The 24,861-nt window shown below is 56.2% G+C and overlaps 2 protein-coding genes across 4 annotated transcripts; one reads left to right on the top strand and one right to left on the bottom strand.

Moving 5' to 3' along the window:
• The first annotated feature begins 5,751 nt into the window (after positions 1 to 5,751).
• LSM14B (LSM family member 14B) lies at positions 5,752 to 17,304 on the top strand. 3 transcript variants are annotated; one of them, XM_045795287.2, is made up of 10 exons: positions 5,753 to 6,064; positions 7,649 to 7,812; positions 9,040 to 9,175; positions 9,955 to 10,071; positions 12,114 to 12,281; positions 12,538 to 12,615; positions 12,826 to 12,987; positions 13,356 to 13,506; positions 15,313 to 15,498; positions 16,094 to 17,304. In XM_045795287.2, exons 1-9 carry the CDS (start codon positions 5,938 to 5,940, stop codon positions 15,482 to 15,484), a joined length of 1,275 nt encoding a protein of 424 aa, XP_045651243.1. In that variant the 5' UTR covers positions 5,753 to 5,937; the 3' UTR covers positions 15,485 to 15,498; positions 16,094 to 17,304. The 3 variants fall into 3 exon arrangements, with proteins under 3 accessions (XP_045651256.1, XP_045651250.1, XP_045651243.1); XM_045795300.2 differs by lacking the exon at positions 9,955 to 10,071 and having other exon boundaries at positions 5,752 to 6,064; XM_045795294.2 differs by lacking the exon at positions 12,538 to 12,615 and having other exon boundaries at positions 5,752 to 6,064.
• Positions 17,305 to 18,996: 1,692 nt separating this feature from the next.
• PSMA7 (proteasome 20S subunit alpha 7) lies at positions 18,997 to 24,666 on the bottom strand. Its single transcript, XM_045795308.2, has 7 exons — positions 24,467 to 24,666; positions 22,377 to 22,503; positions 21,704 to 21,828; positions 20,915 to 21,037; positions 20,307 to 20,426; positions 19,570 to 19,632; positions 18,997 to 19,215 (listed from the first exon to the last, which is right to left on the bottom strand). The coding sequence occupies exons 1-7, from the start codon at positions 24,560 to 24,562 to the stop codon at positions 19,123 to 19,125; spliced, it is 747 nt and encodes a 248-aa protein (XP_045651264.1). The 5' UTR covers positions 24,563 to 24,666; the 3' UTR covers positions 18,997 to 19,122.
• Positions 24,667 to 24,861: the final 195 nt, after the last annotated feature.

The raw sequence follows: 24,861 nt of genomic DNA, 5'->3' as shown, positions 1-24,861 counted from the left end.
CATGTCCAGCTGCTGGTACCTGCTGGAAAAGCTGGAAGCAGCTCTGACCGGAGAAGCTGACTTCTTGGAGTACAGCCCTCTCCCCAGCCTGGCCCCCGTGCTGCCCTGTGTCTGCCTGGGTACCTACAAGCTCCTCATGCACGTTATTGCTCGCCACCCACTGCATTACCCCAACCTCTGCATTCAGGGTGGCTAAGGCCACAACAGAAGGGAAGGTTTACGGTGTTACCACCTCAGACCTTAACACGTAAAAATGCCCATATGCCTGGCAGAATTCTTTTCACCCACACACTCCAGCCTTCTCCTGGGCTGTAAGAATGTCCTAGGAAGCATATAAGGGACCCTCAGGTTGGCTCATGGAGCACCGTTAGGGGAGTTCAGGCTGCGGGAGCCTCTGCCACCACTTGTTTACATGACTTCATTCTTGGGGCTGCAGATCTCCCCTGTTGGCACAAAGACAAGTGCCCAGCACTGGAGTGGACTTGGAGCTGACATCCTAGGACACTTCTGGGTAAGCCTGTGCGTTACCATGGCAACTTTCTTGGATGTGTCCTGCATCCTTTGCATGAGGTCAAGAGAGGATAGAGCCCTGAAGAAGTAACTGCTTTCCCAAATGCCCAGCCCCAGCCTCCAGGGTTGTCTGTATCCGCGGTACCTTTGAAGGGTGAGCTCCTTGAGCACATAGGTCACATCGGGTCCCTGTGCTGAGTGCTACAGGGCAGGGTGTCCAGGTCAGCAGCCCGAGACACCTGAGTCCTTGAGCACATAGGTCACATCGGGTCCCTGTGCTGAGTGCTACAGGGCAGGGTGTCCAGGTCAGCAGCCCGAGACACCTGAGTCCCAGCCCTGCTCCCTGCTGGCTGTGTGACCCTGCTGAGCACCTCCCCCAGCCTGGTTGCCTCAGCTCTCCAGGTGGAGTATCGGCACCTCCCAGGACTGGGGCCGGAGTTAGGGGAGGAGAATGCACGGCTGGGCGGGCACTGGTGCTGGCACAGGGCAGCTCAGTAAACACTGGCTATTGCGGGCACTTAGAAAAAGTGTGATGGATTGCCCTGGAACAAGGCTCTCAGTATTTTCTTTCCAAGTATAACGGACATGTGCACAAAAGCAAGCGGGTCATGAGCGTTCGGCTCTGTGGATGTCCACAAAGGTAATGCACCTGTGTAACCAGCACCAGTGGCCAGCTCCCAAAAGCCACCCAGGCTCCTTACAGCCATGAGGCCTGAGGGATGGCCACCCTAACAGCCACCTGTGACTGTACGTGTGGGGGATCAGGCCATTTGTTCTCTGTGTCTCTCTCTCTTGCCGCCCTGCCTGTGCAGCCTAGGTCAGCTCACACTGGGTGCCCCAGAATCTTCCAGGAGGGAACACGCTGCCATCAAAGATGCCATCTCCTGCCAGCAGACCTGGTGGTTTCCAGTTTCACTGTGAAAACGTTCCGGCTCAGATCTACCGTTAAGCAGACACATGCACCACCACTGGGTCCTTAGAACTATCTTTTACTGGCAAATAAGCAGAACTGCCAAGTGCACGGGCCCTTACATTTCCCCTTCCCCATTTCCATATCCCATTTCCTCACCCCCAGCTGTGGCCTCAGTGACTTGGTCATGCTTTCCCTTCTCCCCTTGGGAACTGCCCAGAGGCAAGGTCCAGGGGGCCGGCAGGCAGCCTGGGCAGACTCCCTGCCCTGGGCTCTCTCGCAGCCCCTGTAAGCTGAGCTGGACAAACAACAACAGCGTGCTCCCCTCCAGCCAGGCACTGCGCTGGAGCCCGAGCAAGGCGAGCTGGAGAAGAGTTCTTTGGGTGGTGGCTGCACTGTCAGCACCCCCATCATCTGGCAGGGGGAAGGAGGCGTCCGTGGGCCCGAGCAGCTCCCTGCGTGTTCAGTGCTCAGCCTCTCAGGTAGGTTCTGGACCCATGCTCATGCTGGGAAGATGAGGTCGCAGACGTTGGGAGAGACCACAGCTGGGAGGCGCCGGCCGGGCTCCCATCAGGTGTGCTGACCGGCCCTTGGCGGTGGAGACCCAGGAACGTGCCCCCCCCACCCCCACACTGCCCCAGACTCTTCAAGCCCTTGGTAGCGGTAGCTGGGCTGACCGCCACCTGGAGACAAACACCTGTGGCCTCCTCTGGTACTCTTTCCCCTTTCCAGAACCTCGAAGGGGTTCTCCCTGCATTTCTGAGGGGCAGCTCCACTCGGGGATTCCCATCAGCTCTGCTCAGGCCTCTGTCTAGGGGGATGGGAAAGGTGGCTGCAGCTGCTCACTGGGGTCTGGATCCTAATGTCTTTCTTCCATTTCTCTTCTCAAGCCCTGGCTCCCTCACACCAGAGCGCTCAGCTGGGGGGGAGGGGGGTATACAAGCAGAAAAGGGTGAAAGGGAGGGGGAGCAAGATGCTTCACCTGTTGGTGGTCATGGAGCCTCTAGGAAAAACAGCCATGTAGAGCCCTGGGCAGAGGAAATGGATTCCAACAGGATTCAGAGATTGGGTTAGACCACAGGGTGTATTCTGGCTATGCAAGAGCAACAAGGGCCCCCCCTTCCTGTCTTTACTCCCCAGCGACATGGGTGAGCCCTGAGAACACCCTCCTTGTGCCCCTTTCCCCACCTGAAAGACCTCCTAGTAAGCGACACCTTCAAAGTCAGCCCTGACTTCCCCACCCAGCCCACCTGTAATCCCTCGGCTCCCTCCCGATCCGCTATCTGCAGATGGGCAAGGGCTCTCCCAAAGAGATGAGCGCCTGCCCTCCCTTGTGCCAGGACAGGAAGGGATGGGTGAGGTCCTGCTTTGCTGGCATGCTCCCGCACTTCAGGCCGCTGACCCGACTTGTGCTCTGAGGACCAGCTATTACTGACATTTCTTTGAATCAACTCACCTGTTGTGTTCTGCTCCTGGTAAGCAATAAAACCTACAATTCCAATGGTCATGGGGCTCATTCTTGCTCAGGTGGACATTAGAGGCACGATGATATTCTGTGGTGAAGTGCCTCTCCTGCTGCAGGAACTGCCAGACTGTGATGGAACCCAGGGCAGCGTCCCGTGTCTGCATAGTCACACCTGTCCTTATTAGGCACCAGGTCACTCTCCTCCACACACACTGTAGGTGCTTAGTAAGTGACTCACGTTTGCAGTGGAAACCTTGCTAGCTGCCTCTGCGGTCCTTGGCATACCCAGTCTCCCACGGGGTGCGCCCAGGGTGTGGGCTCCCAGCCCCCACCAGGGTCCTCGCAACCACCAATGAGATGGGCATTTGGCAAGTGGAGAAACTGCGGGAGTGAGTCTGAACTGCTCATGATTTCCCAGCTTCTCAGCTGCCTCTCTGTCCCTTGGCTCACAAATGTTAAGTCTTGGTGATTACCAAGTGGGTAAACGCTGTGAAAAACTGTTTAGGGTGGAGGCGCTGAATGGGTGGCCCCAGCCTGGGGTACAAACCTCGCCAATGGCCTCCTGAGTCAAGTTTAGGTCCCACCACAACTGCGCCCCTTCTCAAACCTTTTGCAAGTGCTCTCGACTTTGGGCAAGACGCCAAGGCATGAGCGGTAGGGCCAGCATTCCTGGACCTGTGCACCCCATGTATTTTTAGCCTCTGCTCTCCCTGGGCATTTGCCCCGTGGCTAATGTCCTCAGGGAACCACCTAGCTGCACACCAAAGGGTCTGGCAGGCTCTCAAGAGGTCTCTGGAACTGCACCCCACTCTGGTCCTGAGGCTTCAGCTCTCTTTTCCAAGACAGAATCAACTCCTGTTAGTGAAGAGGGCATCCCCACCTCCAACACAAAGAGGCCTGTGGCTCCGAAAACCAGGATCTGGGAGGCAGAGAATCTGTGATGTTGGGCAAGTCATATTCTAGACCCAGAAAGTGGGGGGGAAGGATGGCGTCAGCTACACAGGGGGGACAATCAGGAGACCTGGGGCAGCAGCTACTCGGGATAGGTTCACCCCTAGGAAAGGCTGTGCTAAGGGAGAGTCCCATCTCGCTTCTGGGAGCAGGATACCCCCTTCCCCAGAGATCTCCCCTAGCGGGGCTAGACTCCATGGCTGTGCTGTCCCCATTCTCCTCACCAGCGCAGTTTTTCCATGTGCCAAGAATCAATTCTAGAACGTACAGGTAACTCTTGGTAAAGGCACTTTGAAGACTTTTCCGCGTCTTCTGCTTCCTTACTGCTCCCTTTTCTCAAAGCCATTACTATCTGGTCCTGGATGTCTCTGGGTGCTGGCGGAAGCCTGTCCTGCCTGCGGCTCCTCTGTGCTGTGGGGGTCTCAGTCCTCATCTGTAAGACGATGGGAGTCAGACGCCTAATCTGCGCAGTGGGTTAAGTTCTCTGCAGTGGCTTTCAGTCTTTTGTTTGGCACTCACGGTAAGAAACACATTTTACATCTTGACCAAGTACCCACGCAAATATTCACACACGAAGTGGCCTAAACACAAAGCAATACTCTCACTATGTGGGATGCCTATTTTATCCTGGTTCACTTCTACAAAATGCTGGTCACCACCCACCAAGATTCTTCCGGAACCCCACATTCGTCCCGGATCTGATGGGCCGGGTGAAGAGGGAGAGACAGACAAAAAGGGAGCGCACACGTGCGCGCTCGCAGTCACTGACGGAGCCAAGCGCCCCGCAGGGACAGTCCGAGGCCCCTCTCCGCCTCACCCCGAGGACGCCCAGGACGCCTCCCGGCTGGAGCCGACCAGGCCAGGCCAGGCGGGGCTTTGAGGCGCTGGTGGCGGGCTGGGATTTATTTTAAGGGACTTGAAGCTACCGCAGGTTTGGGGGAGGGGAGGGATTAAAGGAGAAGATGCGCTCAGCACTTTATATTTAGCGGCTGACGCGCCGGAAGCGCTCGTTACCCGCAGCTGCCACTGCGCCCCGCGCCCAGGGGGCAGTCCCCACCTCCACGCCGCGGTTAGGGACCCCGGCGCCCGCCTTCGCCTTCGGGGGCAGGGATTCCCGGTCACCCGCCTCCACATCGTGGGCAGAGACCCCGAACCCCGCCTCCACTCCGCGGTTAGGGACCCCGGCCCCAGCCCCAGCACCTCGTCTTCACTCAGCGGGATAGGGACTCCCGGCCCCACGCGTGCACCTCGCGGGACAGGGACCCCGAACCCCGCAATCGCCTCCCGGGACATGGACCCCGAACCCCGTCTTCGCTCAGCGGAACAGAGACTCCGGGCCCCCGGCCCTCGCCTTCGCTCCCCGGGGCAGGGACTCTGGCCCGCGGAAGCTGGAGAAGGGGCGGGGAGCACGCCAGCCGGGCGGCCTTCCAGCCCAGAGCAGGGGAAGGTGTCCTGGCCTGTTCCGCAGAGGCGATGCCTAGCTGGGGGGACCCCGCTCGTAAGCTCGAGGCACAGCGACCAGGGCAAGGCCAACGCGCTCCGCCCCCAGCCCCGCCCCTCCGCTGACCGGCCCCGCCCGCCCGGCACGCGCACGCGCGCTTCGCCTCTCCCAATTCCCACCCCTTTTCCACCTCCCCCCACGACCCCCGCCCCCCCCCCCCCCCCCCGGCCCCTGAGCCTGCCGGCGGGGTCTCGTGCTCCCACCCCGCGCGGAGCCCGCCGGGAGTTGGCTGAGGAGGGGGCGGAGAGCCCGGGAAAGCCCGCCCGGGCCCGCGGCGGGGGCTGCGCAGGCGTGGAGCGCGGGCCCGCCCCTACGCCCGCGGCGCGGCCATATTTAAAGGGAGGCCGGCGCAGAGAGCCAATGGGTGCCGAGCGTGCGGGGGCGGGGCGTGGCGGCGCGAGGCCCCGGATGTGGCTGCTGCGGCCCCTCCTCCCCCGCGCTCTCCTCAGAGCCCCCGGCCGCGCGCCGCCGCTCGCTCGCTGGTCCCAGCGCAGGCCTGTCGGGCGGCGGTAAGGAGGCGCAGAGGCGGAGGAGAGGGCGGCGGCGGCGAGGCAACCGCGCGGAGGCGAGCGGGCCAGGCCCAGCCGGGCGGCCGCCGCCATGAGCGGCTCCTCGGGCACCCCGTACCTGGGCAGCAAGATCAGCCTCATCTCCAAGGCGCAGATCCGCTACGAGGGCATCCTCTACACCATCGACACGGACAACTCCACCGTGGCGCTCGCCAAAGGTAGCGGCCCCGCGGCCGCCCCAACCGCCCCGGCCCCCGCCCGCCAACAGCCCGCGGCCGCTCCCCGCCCCCCGCGGCGCCCCCCGCCCCCCGCGGCGCCCCCCGCCCGCCTCCCCACCCCCGCGGGGCCCGGCCGGCACAATGGTCTCCCCCAGCACGGCAGCGGCTTATTGTGCGCGGCCGGCCAGCCCAGCCCGATGGAGGGGAGGGGAGGGGAGGGGAGGTGGGGGCGGGTCCGGCTCCCGCCGCGCCGCCCCCTCCCCCGCGCAGCCCACCTCTGCAGGTGGGGGGCCGGTGTAGCCAGGCGGGCGCGGAGAGCCGGGTCCCTGCGGAGGAGGGGCGGGGCGAGGGGCCTGAGGCTCCCCGGGGCCTCCCCAGAACACGACTCCTGCAAGCCCTTCTGGAACCTATTAAGCAGCTGGGGCCTTGAGCCTGAACAAATACCACGTCTTAATGGAACCTCCTGCCAGGATGGGAGCTTCGGTCGGCCCCTAGGTGCCCCTGCTTAAAGCGCTCTCCTGCCCTGATGCAGACGTTGTGGCCACACCGACGCCCCCCGGAGACTTAGGGGAAGAAGGCTGTATTGTGGCTCTAGAGGAGTCCAGAATCTTTCCCCAGCTTGTTGAGGCAGGAGGTGGCTCCAAAGTTTCTTTGTCTTCATCCTCCAGGGAAGATGGCGAGTGTCCTTCCCTTGCCTCTTAGAAGTGCTGAGTGCAGCCAGGTCTGCAGAAACCCTGTTTGTGTGATGGGTCTTGTTAGGCCTTTAAGGGTCAGGACTCGGCTTGCACGATTCTTCTTTCAGAGAGAGCTGCAGGCCTTCAGGACGCTGTCATTCCACACTCTGGGCATATGTCCTAAAGGTAGCGCTCCAAGTTCTAGGGTAGACAGATTGCACTGCTCCAGGGGAGAATTCAGGATTCCAGATAAGGGCATGTGCTGACGTGTACTCTTGGCACCTGAGTATGTTTGGCATGAGATCCCCATCAGAGAAACTGAGGCCCAGAGTCTCTGGTCCCTAGTAGGAGTTGTGCTCAGATGAGATAGAGGTTGCTTCAAGCCCAGCTCTGCCCCAGAGACTGAAGGACAGACTTGGAGAGACCTTAATCCCTGCTGCTAAGGGTCCACACCCCCAAGAAGGCCTTCGGGCACACACAAGCTGGTGCTGGGGTCCAGGTCCTGGGCCCACTTCTCCCGATGTTTTGTGATAGATAGCTCCTCCCCAGGCAGGTTGTGGGAGGGTGAGGGTAACAACCTCCAGGCTTCTCTCCTAGCAAAACAGACTCCCAGGGGTGACGATGTGGGGTGAGGTTTCAGGCAAAAAACAGCTGTCGGGCTCCGATGTCGCTAACTTGTCTTTGTGACCTAGAACCTTTTGGAGCATTGCCAGCTGGGGTCTTGTAGGTATCGTCCACTGGAAATTGGGGGGTGGGGTAGTTGTTGGAAGGTGGAACGTGGGTGCTGTGCTGTGGATGGTGTGCGGGGCAGGGCCAGTCATGGAATGCTTCAGAACTGCCACGGAGAGGATGGATGGAACGCCCTTGGCAGAGGACGATAACCTAACACTTCTTTTTCTCAACTCCGAAGTGAGGTCTTTTGGTACTGAAGACCGTCCCACAGATAGGCCGGCCCCCCCCAGAGAGGAAATCTATGAATACATCATTTTCCGGGGAAGTGATATCAAAGATATTACCGTGTGTGAACCTCCGAAAGCTCAGCACACACTCCCTCAGGATCCTGCTATTGTTCAGGTAAGTGTGTCACTCTGCTTTGCGGGGGGCATGGTTTCTGAGAGGTGCTGGTGTCCAAGTGGAACTTGGTGTCATCTGTTTGGCGGGAGTGCTCAACTCGAGGAATAGCCTTTTAGTGAAAAGTGGTTTAATTTCTGTCTAGGCTGTTGGTGTTCCTCCGAAAGGTCTTAACCTCAGCCTGCGGTAGCGTGTGCTGTGGAGTGAGACTCTCCGTTTAGGAGAGGGTGGTGTTCTAGTCTTGCCTGGGGTGTTTGGGGAATTGGGTATGTCTGAAGGTTTGGGTTGGGACAGCAAGACTTGCTCTCTTGACACTGTCCAGATTTTAAATTCCAGTGTTGTGGGACACTGAATTTGCAATTCCCACACCATACACCTGTCTGCTGCATTAAGGCATGACTCTTTAAGCATTTTTATGTAATTTTTAAAGATTTTATTTATTTGGGAGAGAGCACGGAGGTGGGGTGGGTGGTGGGGAGAGGGAGAAACAGACTCTTTGCTGAGCAGGGAGCCAGATCAGGGGCAGATCCCAGGACCCAGATGATGACCTGAGCAGAAGGCAGTTGCTTAACAGAGTGAGCCACCCAGGCGCTCCTAATAAGGTATAATTTGCCTAGGATTACCAGGGAGCCTAGGTTGATATTCTCTTGACTTAAAATTTAACTATTCCCTGGCTCCTCTGAGGTTCATACTATGGGAGGCGCTCCCTAGAAGATAGGAGCATGCGTGGGGGTTCTGGGAATATGTGGAGGAGCCCCGGGGCCAGATTCACGAAAGGTTTGCAGGAATAGTTCTCAGGGACTTCAGAAGAGGCAAGTACCTAAGCCAGGCCTCTAGGGACAAAGAGGCCTTTTGGGAGCAACAGGCAGCAGTGTCCCCAAAGGTAGGGGGACCAGAGGAAGGATGCTCGTCTGGGAACCTCGCGGCTTTGCTCCCATATGTTGGGGCACGGCCAGATCGAGGATGGTGTACCCATACAGAGGCTAAACTGCTTGACAGTGGGGCGTCATCGGAGGGCTTGAGTTAGGGGAAATTGAGGTTTGAGTTACCTGGACAGGCAGTGCTGGGTATGGAATGTGGGAAAGGCAGCTTTGAGCTCCCTTAGATCATCCTGGAAGTGTCCCCTCTGTCCCCCAGTCGTGGGGCTGCCTTTCCTTGTCTGAGCAGTGCTTTCCAGGCGGGTAATGGGAGGGCCTTGCGCTGCTCTCATCTGTGTGTCTCATTGCTCAGTCTTCCCTGGGCTCGGGCTCGGCCTCCTCCTTCCAGCCACACGTGCCTTACAGCCCCTTCAGAGGGATGCCACCCTACAGCCAGCTGGCTGCCAGCTCTCTGCTTAGCCAGCAGTACGCCGCTTCCTTGGGTCTAGGTGAGTAACCTGTTTCTATCTGGTAAACTGCTCGTGCTGTGACCTGCAGGAGGCGGGGCCGCAGACCCTGACAGCGGGGATGCTCTGTTCTTGTGACATTCAGCTTGTATCGCACGCTTCGTACGTTACTCAGTGCCACTTCAACTAGTTAGAATGCTTAGTAACTACTTAATTGAGAGTAAAAGAGTTAGCGTTCTGAATTTTGGAACAGATGAATCAAATCAAAATTCATTTGAAATGTTGGTGCGGGTGGAAGTCATGATACATTTGCTTCAATAAGAAACAAGTGTTATGTATGATTACAGATGAGTTCTACGAGCATGTTTGTAAACCTGTAAATGATGGAAGTTAAATCAACACTTATCTATTATAATCATTGTACTGTCAGTGCTTTGCACAAAAGTTATTTCCCCGAAGGTGAACTAACTCTGGAATGAGGTTCTGTTCCGCACGTGTAGAGAGTCTACCTGGCCCTGGACGCAGCTTTGCCATGCGTTCAGACCCTGGAGCTGGCAGGCTCCTCCTCAGGCGTAGGGATGTGAGCAGGCCCTGTAGACCGGTTCTTGGGTCACCTTTTAATCCAGTTGTCTTGATTGCTGCTCCTAGTGTGGGTGCCCTTCTCAGCCTGGCTCACCGTGTTTCTAGAGTAAGTTTGTGTGAGCCACATGTCCTACGAGAGACTGCCTGGCTCTTTCCAAGCTTGCTGGACGCAGGACGAGTGTCTCGTTACTTATTTGTGTACTTTCTCTTTTGCTCTTCTCTCCTCTGTCTTCTTTTAGAGAAGCTGGTGAGCCCTCCAGCCTCGGCCGCAGCTTCCAGCCCTAGTTCTTCTCCATCTCCACAGCCCGCTTCAGAGCTTGACATGTCCTCAGAGCCACATCAGCTCACTTCCAAGGGTAACCGCAGTTTGGGAGAGCTGCATGCTGTCTTGCCATCCTGAGAGCAAGGGGGTAAACCAGTAGCCCAGAGTGACAGTAGCTGTAGCCAAGCCCGCGGGTCAAAGTTGCTTCCATTTGATTCCTTACATAGTCATGATTTATTAATGAACTCGCAGAGTTTGAGAGAAGGGGTGGAAAGAGCTGACCAATCACTTGTTCACTCTCCCGGGGCCCAGGGTCTGCTTTGACCTGTACTGAGACTACCAAACATGGGAACTTCTCCTCTGCACAGAAAGCCTTTCCCTGCGGTTTCTGCTGGTCCCGAAGGTGTTCTAGATTACTGGGTGAGACTACAGGAGAGTGTCCCTAAGAAACTCACGTGTTGTTCTGGGATGTGTGTGCCACATTGGTCAGCCATCCAGGGGGCCTCAAGTGAAGCCCCTTTAAAATTGGGAGACTTGCTCGAGCTGTTGACCAGGTGAATAGTGCGGACCTAATGACCAGCTTGTTAATGCTGGTGTGCACCACCTGTCTCAGTTGGGCTGTGGCACCTCTTGGGGCTTCTTGACCTTTCTTGATGTTCTTCTCATTTCATCGGAGAGCTGAGATTCACGTGCCCAGCTGTTGGAGGCAGAGCATGGGAGCTCTGCCCTCGCCACTGCAGAGGCTGGGTCCAAGATCGCACCTGCAGCTTCCTCTGTGGCACGCGACTCCTGTCAGTTCGTTATTTTGCACGTGTTGCTTTCTGTTCCTGCATGTATGCCAGTGCGTCCGAGTTGTAGAAGCAGTAATGGTTTTTTTTTTCCCGGGTAAAATTTACATTAGTTCATCGTTCTTTGGATTGTTTGTGAGAAATTGCTCTTAAGGCAAGATGGTTTAACTGCTTTGGTTTTCTCAAAAGCAAGGGAGCCTGAGAGTCTTGCCCCCTCGAGTTAGAGTGAGTTAGAGTGCGGCAGGAGCCATCCCACTGTCTCTGGGAAGGCCCTGCTGGGCAAGGTGGCGGGCCAGGGAGGGCGCTCTAGCGTGGCGCCTGTAGTAGAGCACGTCTGCAGGTGCTGGGATGTGAGACCGCGAGCGGCGTCTGTGCTGGTCATAAGGGGTATTTTACAGTCACTGCCTTAGTGTCTGTGCCACATGGGAAATAAGAAAGATGAAAGAGCCAGTCTTCACGTGGGACGGGCTGCCCCTCATCAGAGTTACCTCTGTGGTTAGGGCTCAGTTTTTCTGTGTCAAAGCTCTGGACCTCCACCCAGCACCCACCCTTCCCCCACCTTGAGATGTATGGGGAGGAGGGAGGAGATGGGCCAGCGTGGATGGCATGCCCTCTCCCTTTCCCTGCCTCAGGAGACACCGCGGTTGCTGAGACCTCCGCCAAGACTCGGCTTCTGAGCTTGCAGCTGCGGTGCCCAGGGCTGGGGCTGCAGTGTTGTAGGACAGACTTCACGAGGCCCGCCTCCAGGGCCAGCCTGGCAGCTTTCGTTTCTTCCGGATGTGTTTGTGTTACTTTTCTGTAGTTGGCTCTTATTACAGCATCCTTTTTGGTGGTGGTGTTCCTCAAGCGGAAACAACAGTGTTCTAGAATTTAAAGAGTGATCACTGTATTTACGACAAATTCCCGGACAGGGATTGTTCTTGTCCAGTGTGGACTGGAATGAAATAAATTCTAAGACCATGAATTGGCCAGCATCTTGGAACCCAAGGAGCCCCCTTGGGGTTAGAGCTTACGTGATTTTTGGAAAGCTTTGTTTACTTTTTGCATCGCCCTCCCCGTCCTGGAAGCTGTTTCTAAACCACCTGGGAGGTGTTCATTTTTGGCAGGATGTTTTTCTCTCCTCGGCATTCCCTAGCTTGGGGATCCTGGGGCTCAGGGCTCCCAGATGAACTGGCCTTGTTGCTGCCTGGCTGGGCACAGAGGGGTGGTCCAGGAGGCTTGGCCGGGATTGGGAGAGTCTCGAGGTGGTTACCTTCAACTGCCTGGCGTGCCACCCAAAAGGAGTGGCTGGAGGGGTGCGAGGTTTTCTCCTCTCTGGTTTTAAGCCCTCATTCCCTTCCCATCTCAGGAGCTGGTTTTCCATCCGTCCCAGTCGGCAAGAGCCCCATGGTGGAGCAGGCTGTCCAGACTGGTTCTGTTGATAACCTGAACGCCAAAAAGCTGTTACCTGGCAAGGGCCCCGTGGGGATGCAGCTCAACGGGCGGCCCGCCCAGCCAAGCAGCAAGACCAGCAGCGGTACTTGAACACTTCGTTCCTCCGGAGTTTGCTTCGTGTTCTCAGAGCGGCACTCTGCTTCCTGGGGTTTTTTTTCTTTCTCTCTTCTCTCTCTTTTCTTTTTTAATTAACACCAATCCCTGCCCCCACCCTAAACACCATGTGCTTTTGCAGGGCCTCCCCTTGCCGCATGTCCCCCGTGGTGGTGCCACCCTGCTTCCATCGCTGGGCTCTGCTTTTGTAGGCGCTTGCCTTACTCTTACCTTTTGCGCCTTAGATGTAGTTCAGCCGGCAGCTGTGCAAAGTCAAGGGCAGGTGAATGACGAGAACAGAAGACCTCAGAGGAGGAGATCAGGTAACAGCTGTTGCCACTTGAGTTCTGGGGAGCCTCCAACTGTCCAGGTGTGCTCTGCTTGCCCACCCCCCTTGTCTCTGTGGGTGACAGTTTTAGGGGGTGCTGGGGCTCAGTGTCTGCTTCTGGCTCTGTTCCCTCCTTGTCATCCATCTTACTGCGAGTAATGTCAGGTTGGTGGCTTACCAGCGGGGCTTTCCTTTCTTCTCCCAGGGAACAGACGAACAAGGAACCGCTCCAGAGGTCAAAACCGCCCAACGAATGTCAAAGAAAACACAATCAAGTTTGAAGGCGACTTTGATTTTGAGAGTGCCAATGCCCAGTTCAACAGAGAGGAGCTGGACAAAGAGTTTAAGAAGAAGCTGAATTTTAAAGGTGTTTGTCGTTATTCGGAAATTGTCCTCTCTACCAAGAAGTATGTGTAGAAGCAGGTCAAGGAGAGGCTGGGGCGGGGGGGCGGTGGAGGGCAGCTGGGCCAGTGGCCAGTGTGGAAGCGGCGCCCCTAAGGGGTTCCTGAGTGAGGAGGAGCCTTGGGGCCCCAGGCAAACCTTGCTCAGGGGAGGACGAGCAGACCGCGTGGCCCCAGAGTGGACGGGACTGGTTAGGATATCGAGGGGATTCTGCTAACACTGAAAACCCCCCTGCAGCACTTCCGAGGCCTGAGGACAGCTGCCCGGGGGTCCCTCTGGTAGGAGGGGTGCTTGTTTGCTTCCCGGCATCCCAGTGTGTTCTTCTCCGTGCAGATGACAAAGCTGAGAAGGGGGACGAGAAGGACTCGGCAGTGGTGACCCAGAGTGATGAGGCTCCTGCTGAGGAAGACCACCTGGGGCCCAACTGCTACTATGACAAGTCCAAGTCCTTTTTCGACAACATCTCCTCTGAGCTCAAGACCAGGTCAGGGGGCCGGGTGAGGGCGCTGGGCCCGGGGCTTGTGAGGCCTGGATGAGCTGCCCGGAAGACCCTTGTTCTGCCTCATAACTCCTGAGGCTAGGGCATGCTGTCTTGAAGACCAGCCTCAGATCTAAGTTAAGGGCCAATCTAGGATCCTACTCACATTTTTGCCATGTGGGTACATCAGTCCTGCTGATACCAGCAGGTGCCAATGTGGGAACCCTGGCAGTCACAGGCACCTGAGGGGTCTGACCAAGGTCCAGCCCCCACTTCCGTCTTGGCTTTGCGGCCCCTTTGTCCGTGAAGGCTGTGCTCGGCACTGCCCTCCCCAGCTGAGTGGCTGCATCGTTCAGCTCTGCAGCACCTCGTCCTGGCCCACTCCTGGTTCCCAGTTGACCTCAGAACCCTGAGGCCCTTGCTGTTTGTAGCAGCTGGCCAGTGTTTTGTTCGGGGTGTTCTTTCATCTGCTTGCTGGAGCCTCGGGACCCTGTCGTGCATTTTTAGTGCCTTGCAGCTGGTGCTCGGATGCTGCCGTGTGAACAAGCTGGACGGTAAACGGAGTATGTAGAGTGGGCACAGTGTGGAAATGCAGACCCATTTGCTCTGCGCGCAGAGTGCCAGACACGCTGCTGGGCAGCGAGGGCACAGCTCAGAGCAAGCTGGGAGTCCCTACTTGCCCCGTCTCTATCCTGGCAGGGAAAAACTGATAAAAACACATGCATGTCTAGGATAGAAATGCCTCTGGGAACGGAGTGGGGTGGCTGGGCCAGGGGGAGGGTAATGGTAAATTGAGTGTGGAGGTCTCCTACCACGTGGTTTTTGGGAGCCAGCGTGGGGGGGGGACGAAGGAAGTTTCTGCAGACAGGCTGCCGGGGCGAGGCAGGCAGGGTGCATCTGCCGCGTGCCCAAGCACAGTCCAAGACAGTCGGTCCAGGATGAAGGGAACGTGTGCGTGTGGGGCTTAGTAGGTCATGGTGATGACCAGCTCGTGTGCTGAGAGCTGTGGGCAGCTGTCAAGGTCGGAGCCAGGGAGCTATGCCATCTGACGCCTCTGCTCTTTCTGCCGAGCACGCTGAAGGTGGGCAAGTGTGAGGCTGGGTGGCCCATCCAGAGGCTTTTGCAGTAGTCTGGGTGTTTGGAAATTGGGTGGTAGTGGTGGTAGAGGAGAGAGCTTGGCTTCTCAATGCACTTTGAAGTGGGAGCAGATAGGGTTTGCTGACAGGATGTGAGGAGAACCAGAATGATTCTCTGGGTGGTTGGCCTGGGCAGCTGAAGGGTGCAGCTGCTGGTTCTTTTAAGTGAGGCCTACAGGAGCTCAGTGCTGGGTATGTGGTCCGTGAGCTGCCTATAAACAGACAAGGGTCCTCTCCTGAGCTACAAAGGTAGGTGTTGGCCGCATCCTCAGTACAAAGGATGCTGGGGCAGTGTGGAGTGTTGGTGCCATGTCCCCACTACCCCTGAGCATTAGCGACACATTCTTGGAGACCCTGTCCATCCAGCCCAACCCCCTCCTCATGTACTAAACACTTGTCTGAAGGTCTGTGGTTTACTGTCTAGTGTCACGTGCTCGTCTTCGTTGATAAAGGCATGAGAGTTGATGCCCAGCAGCCCAGTCCAGTGAGAAACAGACCTGGTTGGAAATGTGGCTGGGAGCACCTGCAGTGTTGGCTGTCTGGCTGCTGGTTCCAGCAACACAGCACCGCCTGCCCGTCTTTCCTTCCTCCCCGGCCGTGTGAGGCTGGGGCCTGGCTCAGAAAGCGGTGAGCAGGTGCGGCTGCCGTTGGTCTCACGCACCTGCCTGTGCTTCAGTTCCAGGCGGACTACGTGGGCTGAGGAGCGGAAGCTCAACACAGAGACCTTTGGGGTGTCAGGAAGGTTTCTTCGTGGCCGTAGCTTCAGGGGTGGATTTCGAGGGGGCAGGGGCAACGGTACAACCCGTCGCAACCCAACTTCCCACAGAGCTGGGACTGGCAGGGTGTAAGGATGCAGCCCAAGGTGAGTGAGGGAAAGCAGCTTCTGGGTCCTTTGGTGGAAGGGTGTTAGGGTGGGAGAGGCTGATAGCCAGCCTCTGCAGGAAGAGCTTAGGAGCCGGGAGTGACTGGCTCTGGTTTCCAGTAAGAGGGGGAGCCTCCAGGAATCCAGGCCAAAATGAGGGCCTGGACCCTCCCAGTCACCCAGGGGGCTCCTAGGGAGGGCAGGCCCCAGTGTTGTCAGAGTGTGGTCAGCAATGACAGATTGTCCCAAGCCAGCCTCCCCACCGCGGCCTGCAGGAACTCCGAGACTGCATTAACAAGGTCCCGGTGACTTGGGTGCCCCGTGGGTCTGGGTGGTGAGTGGGCTACAGGTGTGCCTGGTGCTGACCTGCCCCAGCCAGGTGGGACCTAGAGCTTCCTCCCTGTCCCCCATGTGTACAAAGATGATTTCCATCGTTGGTTGTGATTGCAAAGTCTGGGGAGCCTGGGCCTGATTGGAGTGGGAGAGGGGCTGAGCATCCCTGTCCTCCCTGGGAGTCTGTGTGCCTGGCTCATGCTGGGTGGCTGTCTAGTGGAATGTGAGCATACTCACTTGGTGTCCTGTCCCCTTCCTGCAGGCGCCTGCAGTAGTAGCACAGAGACGGAAGCTGTGTCTGAGGATATTGGAAAACGCTGCACTTAGCGGGGAGACGTGGGTCACTTTGTTTACTGAGTTTGGAAAATTCCCGTACTACTACTTATGCTTTGGACTTAATTGAACTTGGACATGGTCTGAGTTAGAACCACTTGTTTGGGGGGGAAGTATTCGTGGGTAACCTCTTTGAGGTATCTTGGCCTGTCTTTCCTCTTTAGTTGTGCACAGCCTAATTCTAAGGTTTTGGTATTTTGGAAAAAGGTTTCTAGAGCAAAAGCTTGATCCTCACTTTGTGACCTTTTTTTGTGACAGCTTTGACTTTTTTAAAGTGGAACCAAATCTCATTTGGCAAATGTGGCAGCCAAGCGTGTCTCTGTAACCCAGCTGGCCTCTGGTGCTGCTGGCCTGGCACCCCCATGGCCTCAGGTGGGGTCTCAGGAGCCAGGCAGGGCCAGCATGGGAGCGTGGGGGGGGGGAACCTTAGAGCAGGGAAAGTGGGGTGTCCCACAGATCATGTTGTATAAGCAAACCAGACAACCCTTACATCCAAAGTGGCGATGTCAAGGTTGAGGGCTGGTGGGTTGGGGGGGTGGGGGGGAAGAGGGGGAATCCTGGAGGCTTAGGAAGGGGTCCTGAACATGAGCTAGGAACTGTCGCTCAGAGCCTGGCTTCCATAGGAATCGGGGTTGGGGGCCAAAGCCCAGGGCAAGCCCCACTGTGGGGTCCCTATCCTTCCTGCCCTGCCCCTGCTATCCCCAGACCCAGGCCAGTCAGTGTTGGACTCTGGCCAATGTTCAGTGTCTCATCCACTTGGAAATGAGCCAGTCTTTTTTGCAAGGTCGGTTGACCGAGAACATACTTCTTCTCAATTGTAAATAGTTGTGTTTTTGTTTTACAGTGGGTGGAGGGTGGGTGGGGAATATAAATTTGTTGCATGAGTAAATGGGTCAGACCTTTAGTGTAAGCATGCGCCCTTCTGCTGGAGAGGGCATTGTGTTGAACATAAGCACCTTGGTAACTAAACCCCTTTAAATAGCTATAAAGGTTTTAGTTCTGTATTGATTCAGTTACTGTAAAAGCTTGGGTTTATTTTTGTAGGATTTAATGGCTAAGAATTAGAACATAGCAATGGGCTGCTCTGTTGGAGTAATGTAAATTGTAATTATAAATAAACATGCAAACCTTTAAAACTTTTTTCTTCTCTGCTCTGAAAGTAAATAGTTCTGTTGATTCTGCTGCCTGAGTCACATCGTGTCTGACGTGCCTGTCCTGAGGCAGGAGTTGTTCAAGCCTCAAGCTAGTAGGCTCTTGGGGGACATCTGCTTTTGAGTGAGACTGACCTGGCTGGTCTGGAGAAAGGGCGTGAATCAGCCCAACTTCACAGTGGGCCACCTTCCTGGAATGAGTGGCTCTGCTTTCCAAACACTTGGGACACAAATTTAGTTTTAAAAATTCAGTTCACAGATAAACCTGCTTCAGAAGCGGTCCTTCTGTTGCTTTACCACAGCCTCCAAGCTCCCCAGGGCGGGCGTGTCCTCGGTGCCTTAGGGCCCGTTACAGGGCTGGACCCCAGCACTGTGCATAAAAGCAGCCCATTTCACTGTCATGGGTTTCTGGCTAACCCTGAAAGCAGTTGTCAGAGGACCAAGGCCCATCCCGCCCACCGTGTCGCATCTCCCTCCGTGCCTGCCCAGGGTTCCGTCGGGCCCAGGGAGTCATCCTGCAATGTCAGGGCCCCATTGTCACTTTCAAAATTTCAACAAATTCTTGGCAACCTTCCCTTGCAGGGGTGGACACAGATAAGGAACACCCTCGGCCAAGAAGAAGTTAAAATCCTCCGTAGCGTACATGCTAGATGCAGGTAGCCAGGGCGCTAATTCTAAACCAAGTAGGTGACTCAGCACTTGCACCAGACAGGTGTTTCTGTTCATGAACCTAAATAGAGTCAAGTCAGTTTACCACTATGACTAATTTTACTATTAAAATCTTAAACTGATATTTTGACAATTATATATTTTATGCTGAGTTTAAAACCTACCTGGGCCTTTTTATTCCTTTTTAGAAGATAGAATGTGTATGTGCCATTCAGTGAGAACTCAGCAAGAGAAGCTGTAGACTGTGGAAAGCGGAGCCTTGGAGTCCTAACACCATGGCTGGAAGGGGCAACCAGCCCAAGGACACGAAAGACTCCTGTGTGCCATGTCCTTGGGGCGCAGGGAGACAGAAGGGGATTCTGTCAGCAGGCCCGGTAGCAGAGCCTCCTACAAAGCAGCAGAGCTGCAGATGAAGGGGGGTTAGGGTCTCCTGTGGAGACCCCGCTGAGGACCAGGACTGAGGCTGAAAGCAGGGCGGTCACTGGCTAGAGGGAGAGAGAGCAGGGGACTGTCAGCACTAGGAATCTTGGGGGAGAAGACAGCAATGTTAAGGCTTGATCTACTTCAAACCAGAAATACAGGACTTGTTCTGAACACAGCTGCTGCTCTGGAAAATTCTGAATTCAGACACTTAAACTGAGTACTATTTGTGCTTGTGTCCTTGATGTTCTGTGTGAATTAGGAACTTGAGTGAAGGTAAGAAGCAACAAGGACAGTCTGGTTAGAACCTCTGAAGGAGGGAAACTTGGGAGTTTTCTCTGTCCGTGTGGAGTGCCACACACCTCTGTCTACAGCAGCCATCACACTCTGCATGCCCTTCTAGAGCTGCTCGGACTCACAAACCAAAAAGGCGGACACTCCCTGCCCACCACCAGTGGCCTGTCGTCTTAGAGCCTGCTGACAAGGAACATGAAGGAGAGCTCCCACTGAGGACAGCACTCGGAGACCCAAAACGAGGGGAAGACTGCACTCTCTAGCGAGCTGTCGTAATTGCACTGAGACACAGACGCTCTTAAGAAAAGGTTAACAAATTTATTGCGGGACAAGTGGACAGTAGATGAATGGAATGGAAGTGCCTATACGTCATTTTGAGAAATACCCATGATTTGAATTTAAAAATCACTACAAGATTTCATCATCATGATGCTTTCTTTTGTTTCTTCTTTTCATTTTCTTCTTTTTCTTTTTCAATCTCAGCAACATATTTTTCAATTTCTTCAGGATTTAAAATCTACCGAAGAAAGCTTATGGTTAGCCCTCAAGCCACACAAGGTGCCCTGGCACGCCAGTGCCGCCTTTGGGGAGGGAACTCTTGGGCTCCGGCCAAACTGCACTGTACGGCTGCTTCTACAGGAAAACAGGCTGTGTGCGCCTGATGCAGGAACTGTCGGCGCCTGCCTGTAGGCAGCTGAAAAGCAGAAGCAAATCTGCCCGGCTGCTGACAGCTTGTCAGTGTGCCAAGAGAACATCATTTGTGGGGGGCCCTGGGAGAACCTCTCTCCTAGCACTCAAGCAGCAGGACAAGAATCCCTCCCCCACTGGGAATGTTCCAGAGTGAAAGACAGCAAATAAACTTCGTGAATACCTTGAGGGGTTGATCTCGCCTCATGACCGCCAGTTCAATGTTTTTGCCACCAGACTGAACCACCTTGGAAAGAAGAGAATAACGTCAGGCACCTCTCCCTCCAGGCCACACAGCTCTAGCAAATGCCTCAAATACTGCCCCTTGAGGGGAGAGAGGGCGGGACACCCTGCAGCCCCAGCTCCCAAAGCTTTTGTCCTAACCGCAGGGCAATCCCCTTCCTGCCTCCCACAGCCCCCTCTATAGAGCATCTATGCTCACGGCCCTCCCCACCACTAAGCCCCAACAGCTGGACCCCAACCTGGCCTTCCCACTCCCCCTCCGCCTCTTTGGCTTTACCTGCCAGCAGAGAGTGCTGACGCAGCCCAAGGTCTCATGACTCCAAGCCACTATTCCCAGTTCTAATTCCCCAACCTTAGCAGCAGCAGGAGCCTTGTCAAGGCTGAGGGAGGGCTCTGAGTGGCAGAGGCCACACCTGGTGGTTCCTGTACTGCCTCTGCTTATCCTTATCTGTGTGCGCTCAGGCGAGTTCTCAGACTTGGTCCTTGATTGCTCTGGCTGGGCAGAGCTGCTGCCGGAGCACCGGGGCTGTGCCGGGCCCGCGCAAGCCCTCAAGGGCCCAGCGTTACCACCAAAGCTTTCGATGCCTCCCTTCCTGCTGCCTGTACACCAGCGGCCCACTCCCGTGCTGTGCTGTCCGTTTTGCCCAGCCCAAACACCAGGTTTAAATGCAAACGCACTTCCAGGAGGGCCTTGATAACCAGCTTAATGGTCAGGTCGTCCGTCTCAATGGCTTCATCGGTGTAATTCTTCTCTAGAAATTCACGCACTGACTTGGCGCCCCGGCCTATTGCATTGGCCTGAAACAGAAATGTGTTTTATATGGTACAAGGCAAGACAATCCAGAGCCAGCCCAAGAACGTGGCCACAGCTGCCGAGGCCAGCCATGTGTCACAGTGAGAGAGCGCCTGGGAGCAGGTGGGCCTGGACCCCAGGCCCTGCCCTCATGACCTCCTTTCCCGAAGGGCTTTTTGGAATTGGTGCTGATCCTTACCAAGAGTGGAATTCTTTTTCATCACTGGAAACACCTGGGAAATTTTACTTTATGCCATGTATCCCCACCCCTCGCTATCCTTGGACTTCGTCTCAAACAACAAATTTCATGACTTCTTTACTCCCATATCAGCAGAAATATCGTGGAACAGATAGGTAGCGTGTTCGTGTGCACAGGCACTGGGAGGACAAGGCCACCTGGAACCACCAGGAGGCCCAGTACCTTCCAGTGTCCTCTGCCACCTCCTTTACTGGCAAAACCACCCGAAGACCCTCTGTCTGGTCAGGGACTCACCTTCCAGGCGTGGTAGGTCCCCGAGGGATCAGTCTGATAGAGTCTGGGGGTGCCATCAAAGTCGAAACCCACAATGAGGGCGGAGATGCCAAACGGCCTGCGCCCGTTGCTTTGCGTATAGCGCTGGGGGGATAAGGCACACGTTAATGCCGTCTTAGCATGAAAGGCCCGGAACCCACCCGAGGAACACACACAGTGTTCGGAGTGGCTGTGCTTTCGCTGAGGGGATGGAGACACTCTCTGGTTATCTACAGTGCAGGAGACGAGTGAGCTGAGGCCAGAGCACTCCACAGTCTTCCTTTCCCCTGTGCGTTCTTACTCAGAAAGACGTGAAAGCTAGACTTGTCACCAGAACCACGTCACAGAGCACAACCGAGGCCACTGGAACTACTCCTGACAACACACTTCTGGCTACACAATTGGTTTTAAAATGACTAGCGTTTCACCGTAGGGTGGGGGTGGCTTTCAGCACCATCCAAGCGCTGGGTAACCCAGTCACTCAGGACGTCAAGACACAAACTACCATTTCCCTCCAGAAACATGAATTTGGACTGTCCCACGACAGTACATGACAACAATGCCACCAAAGTGGATAAGCTGTAGGAAGTTACACTGTACGAACCAAGAGCAGGCCTCTGCATGAAGTCACTGCAGTGTTCCAATTTCCCCTCAAGTGACACGTACAAACATCTACACGCAGTAACACAAACTACTGTGGCAGGACGCTGTGTGTGACACAGCAGTGACTGCTCTGTGATCGGAGCCGAGCCACAGGCAGGGGGCCCCCACCTGCTTCAGACTGGCAATGTAGCGGGTGATGTACTCCACGGTGACTGGGTCCTCCACGGTCAGCCGGTGGCTCTGGCACTCCACCCGGGCCCTGTTGATGACTATCCTCGCATCAGCGGTGAGCCCTGCAAAAGCAGAGAGGACACCGCCTGACCCATGCCTCATCTGCTCCAACTGGGGGTGGCCCGGGTCACGTGACCAGATAGAAGCTGTATTCAAACCATTCCTCTGACGCCCAGCTCTGAGGTCGTCTGGGTGATTGACAGTGGAATGACCAGCCTCTGTGACCGGCTCAAAGCAAGTCAATCCTAGTTTAGCTCAGGTGAACTGGGATCTTCCCACAGTGGACCTGCAGGGAGGAGTACGGGAAGATACGTGAACAGCGAGGGCGCCCTGCACACCCCCGCAGCAGGGTGCCGTAGCCGTGGAAAGCCGGACCTATCTTGAGACTGTAACTACGATCCCATCACGCACTGGCAACAGCACAGGTCTTGTTCCAGAAAGCCCCCAAGAGAGAAGGTAAAGCCTCCCTGCCCAAATCCAAATCTACTGTTTTTAAACGATTTTTAGTTTACCAACTTACATATCTTTCAAGAGCAAACCCGCCAAGATAGCCTCCAAAGGGCTGATCTTTACTGACCGCTGAGAAACGGGGCACTGGCCCGAGACTCACCTGCGAACGCCATGCAGACGTTGTCATCCAGTGCACAGATCTTGCGTACAGTCCTCTCATCCTGCAGTTTGGCTACTGACTTCTTCTCCACGCCCAGAACGACAATGTCCTTTCCCCGCACACCAACCTTCAATTAAAATCAACACAGTACTTAAGTGACAAGAGGTTCTCCCAGCAGGCACAGAGCACTAAGCAGATGGTACTGTGGTCTTGCAAACCACCTGGGGCTGGTCATTACACCTGCAGATCACTAGATGCTGATCTGTTTCTGGCAGAGCTAGCCCAGGTGTCATGCCTGGGGTGCCCAGTCCTGTGCCTTGAACATACTGATACATGGTTTCCATTACAATACGGTAAGTAACTATCCTATCAAAGAGTCAGATACGAGGCTTTTAAGCCTGAAACCCTGACATTCAAGTCAGCTGCTCTGAAAGCAGTGTGTTTGTAGTTGTGAAATTAAATGAAAACGCACCCCACTCCCTCCTACACTATGACATGCTGATGTGCACGACTGTGGGGAAGGCCTGATTTGCTGTAGGGTGGAAAGACAACTGTAATAACTCTTCTGGGAAGTCAACTGCTCTCTGTGTGTAGCAGATACTATACAGGAGAGAGGAATGTATTAAAAACATGGAAAAATCCCCAGTGGCCAGCTAACTGGCCCCTGTCAGGGCAGAAGCAGATACGAATGGGACAACACTTGGATAAAAGCAACAAGACTTAGCTTAGAGCAGATTTCTCAGCCAGGGTACTATAGGCTTTGGGGCTCGCAGATTCTTTTGAGGTGCGGCTGCCCCGCCCACCTCTACCCCTAGAGGTCAGCCACTAGCACTTCACAATCCTGGGCAAAGAAAAATGTCACCACCCATTGCCAAATGCCCCCTGGTGTGCAAAATGCAACCCCCCCCCCCCCCGCCCCGCAGTTGAGAAGTACTGGTCTGCAGTGTTTCTGACTCTGAGGTCCGTTCTCCTATCTTAAATGATCTTCCAAGTTCCCTGGGGGTTGTGGTGGGGGGAGACCAGGCCCAGAGTTGCTGGGAGGATTAAGCAAAGCCAGCCACCCTGGCTGGCCTGAGGGAGTACTAGGAGATGGGGGAGTGTCCCAAGCAGCTCCCTTCCAGTACTCTTTAACTTAAGATAGGTCACAAGATGGATTTTGAACCTTAATTTCAGAAGAGATTCAGAAAATGAAAACACTACAATTCAGAGTTGTGTATACTTTCAATCTGTTCTGGCTCAAGTCTCTGAGACAGCAGGTGGTAAATCAACCAACCAACAAAAACCATCACACAGTTTGACCAATAAGCAAACCAACAGGTGTCTCAAAGACATCCCAAATTTAAATTTCAAATAGTGGTCAAGATGGCAAGTTTGTGCTCAGATGCCAACAGGAAAATGCATCAACACATGCCCAACACGGGGGAGGGCTCCCTGTAGCACAGCAGCCAGACCCAGGAGGGAGCGGCACCGCCGACACAGAACCTGCTTCCCTCTGTTCGAGAAGCCCACCCGGACCTTGAGGGCAGTCCTTTCCCTAGTGGGGAAGTCCCTAAGAGGGAACCTCCGGGATGCGGTTCCCCTAAGTTGCTCACATACTTAAAAGACTCACTGAGCCCTCCACGAGCCCGCCCTGCTGCTCGGTGCCCAACACCCGAGCCTCTCTGCCGCCCGAGGTGTATGGGCAGGGCCCAGAGCCGTGCAGGGGTGACCCGCCAAAATGGCCGTCCCCTAGGCCGCTCACACACTCTTAACTACCGAGGGAAAAAACCACCGTACTCCGCAGCTCAGCACGCACCCTGAAGCCGCTGGGCAGCACACGTCCACCGCAACCGCCCCGGCGGGCAGCGCCAGCCTCCCACCGCCCCAGCACCCGCGGCTCACAAACGCTCCCCCTCCCGTTTCCTGCAGCAACACCACCGGCTCCCGGGTCCTACGAACGCCGCCGTGCCCACCCCACAAGGCCCCCCGAGCCGAACGCACCGCTGCGACAAAGGGGGCCGTCGGCACGGCCGTCCCCGGGCTCTCCCCCGCCCCGCGTCCGCCACCCCCACGCCTGGCCCGGGCGCCAGGCCCCGCCGGCCGCCGCTCACCGCGGTCGAGCCCTTCTTCACGGCCTCCTGCGCGTACTCCACTTGGAAGAGGTGGCCGTCGGGCGAGAAGACGGTGATGGCGCGGTCGTAGCTCATGCCGGCGGCACGGAGGGGCGGCGGGGCCCGAGAAAAGCGCACACTCACGACCGCTCAGCCCGCGACTCACGACGTCTTTGCGCCCGCGCGCGCGCCCCCGCCCGGCCCCGCCCCCGCGCACTGCGCGGCCGGCGCACGGCGGCGTCGGCGGCATCGGTGGTCGCGCGCGCGCCGGGGCGGGGCCGGGCCGAACCACCGGCGGCCGGGCGCGGGGGGGTGCGGCGCGGCGGCGGGGGCCCGAACGCGGGGTGCGCAAAGGCCGCCCGGGGGGTGCCGCCTGGGACTCGGCGGCGGGGGCG

This window comes from Ursus americanus, chromosome 22 (assembly GCF_024610735.1).
Source record: "Ursus americanus isolate L20-20 chromosome 22, mUrsAme1.1.p, whole genome shotgun sequence".
Classification (NCBI taxonomy): Eukaryota; Metazoa; Chordata; class Mammalia; order Carnivora; family Ursidae; genus Ursus; species Ursus americanus.
Note: the sequence above shows the minus strand (reverse complement) of the source record. Positions and strands in the feature narration are given on the sequence as shown.

Coding starts and splice junctions, on each gene's coding strand:
- LSM14B (XM_045795287.2), top strand. CDS start 5,938: ATGAGCGGCTCCTCGGGCACCCCGTACCTGGGCAGCAAGATCAGCCTC. Junction 6,065..7,648: donor CACCGTGGCGCTCGCCAAAG/GTAGCGGCCCCG, acceptor TCAACTCCGAAG/TGAGGTCTTTTGGTACTGAA. Junction 10,072..12,113: donor ACATCAGCTCACTTCCAAGG/GTAACCGCAGTT, acceptor TTCCCATCTCAG/GAGCTGGTTTTCCATCCGTC.
- PSMA7 (XM_045795308.2), bottom strand. CDS start 24,562: ATGAGCTACGACCGCGCCATCACCGTCTTCTCGCCCGACGGCCACCTC. Junction 22,504..24,466: donor TGAAGAAGGGCTCGACCGCG/GTGAGCGGCGGC, acceptor TTTTAATTGAAG/GTTGGTGTGCGGGGAAAGGA. Junction 19,633..20,306: donor TTATCAAGGCCCTCCTGGAA/GTGCGTTTGCAT, acceptor CTTCTTTCCAAG/GTGGTTCAGTCTGGTGGCAA.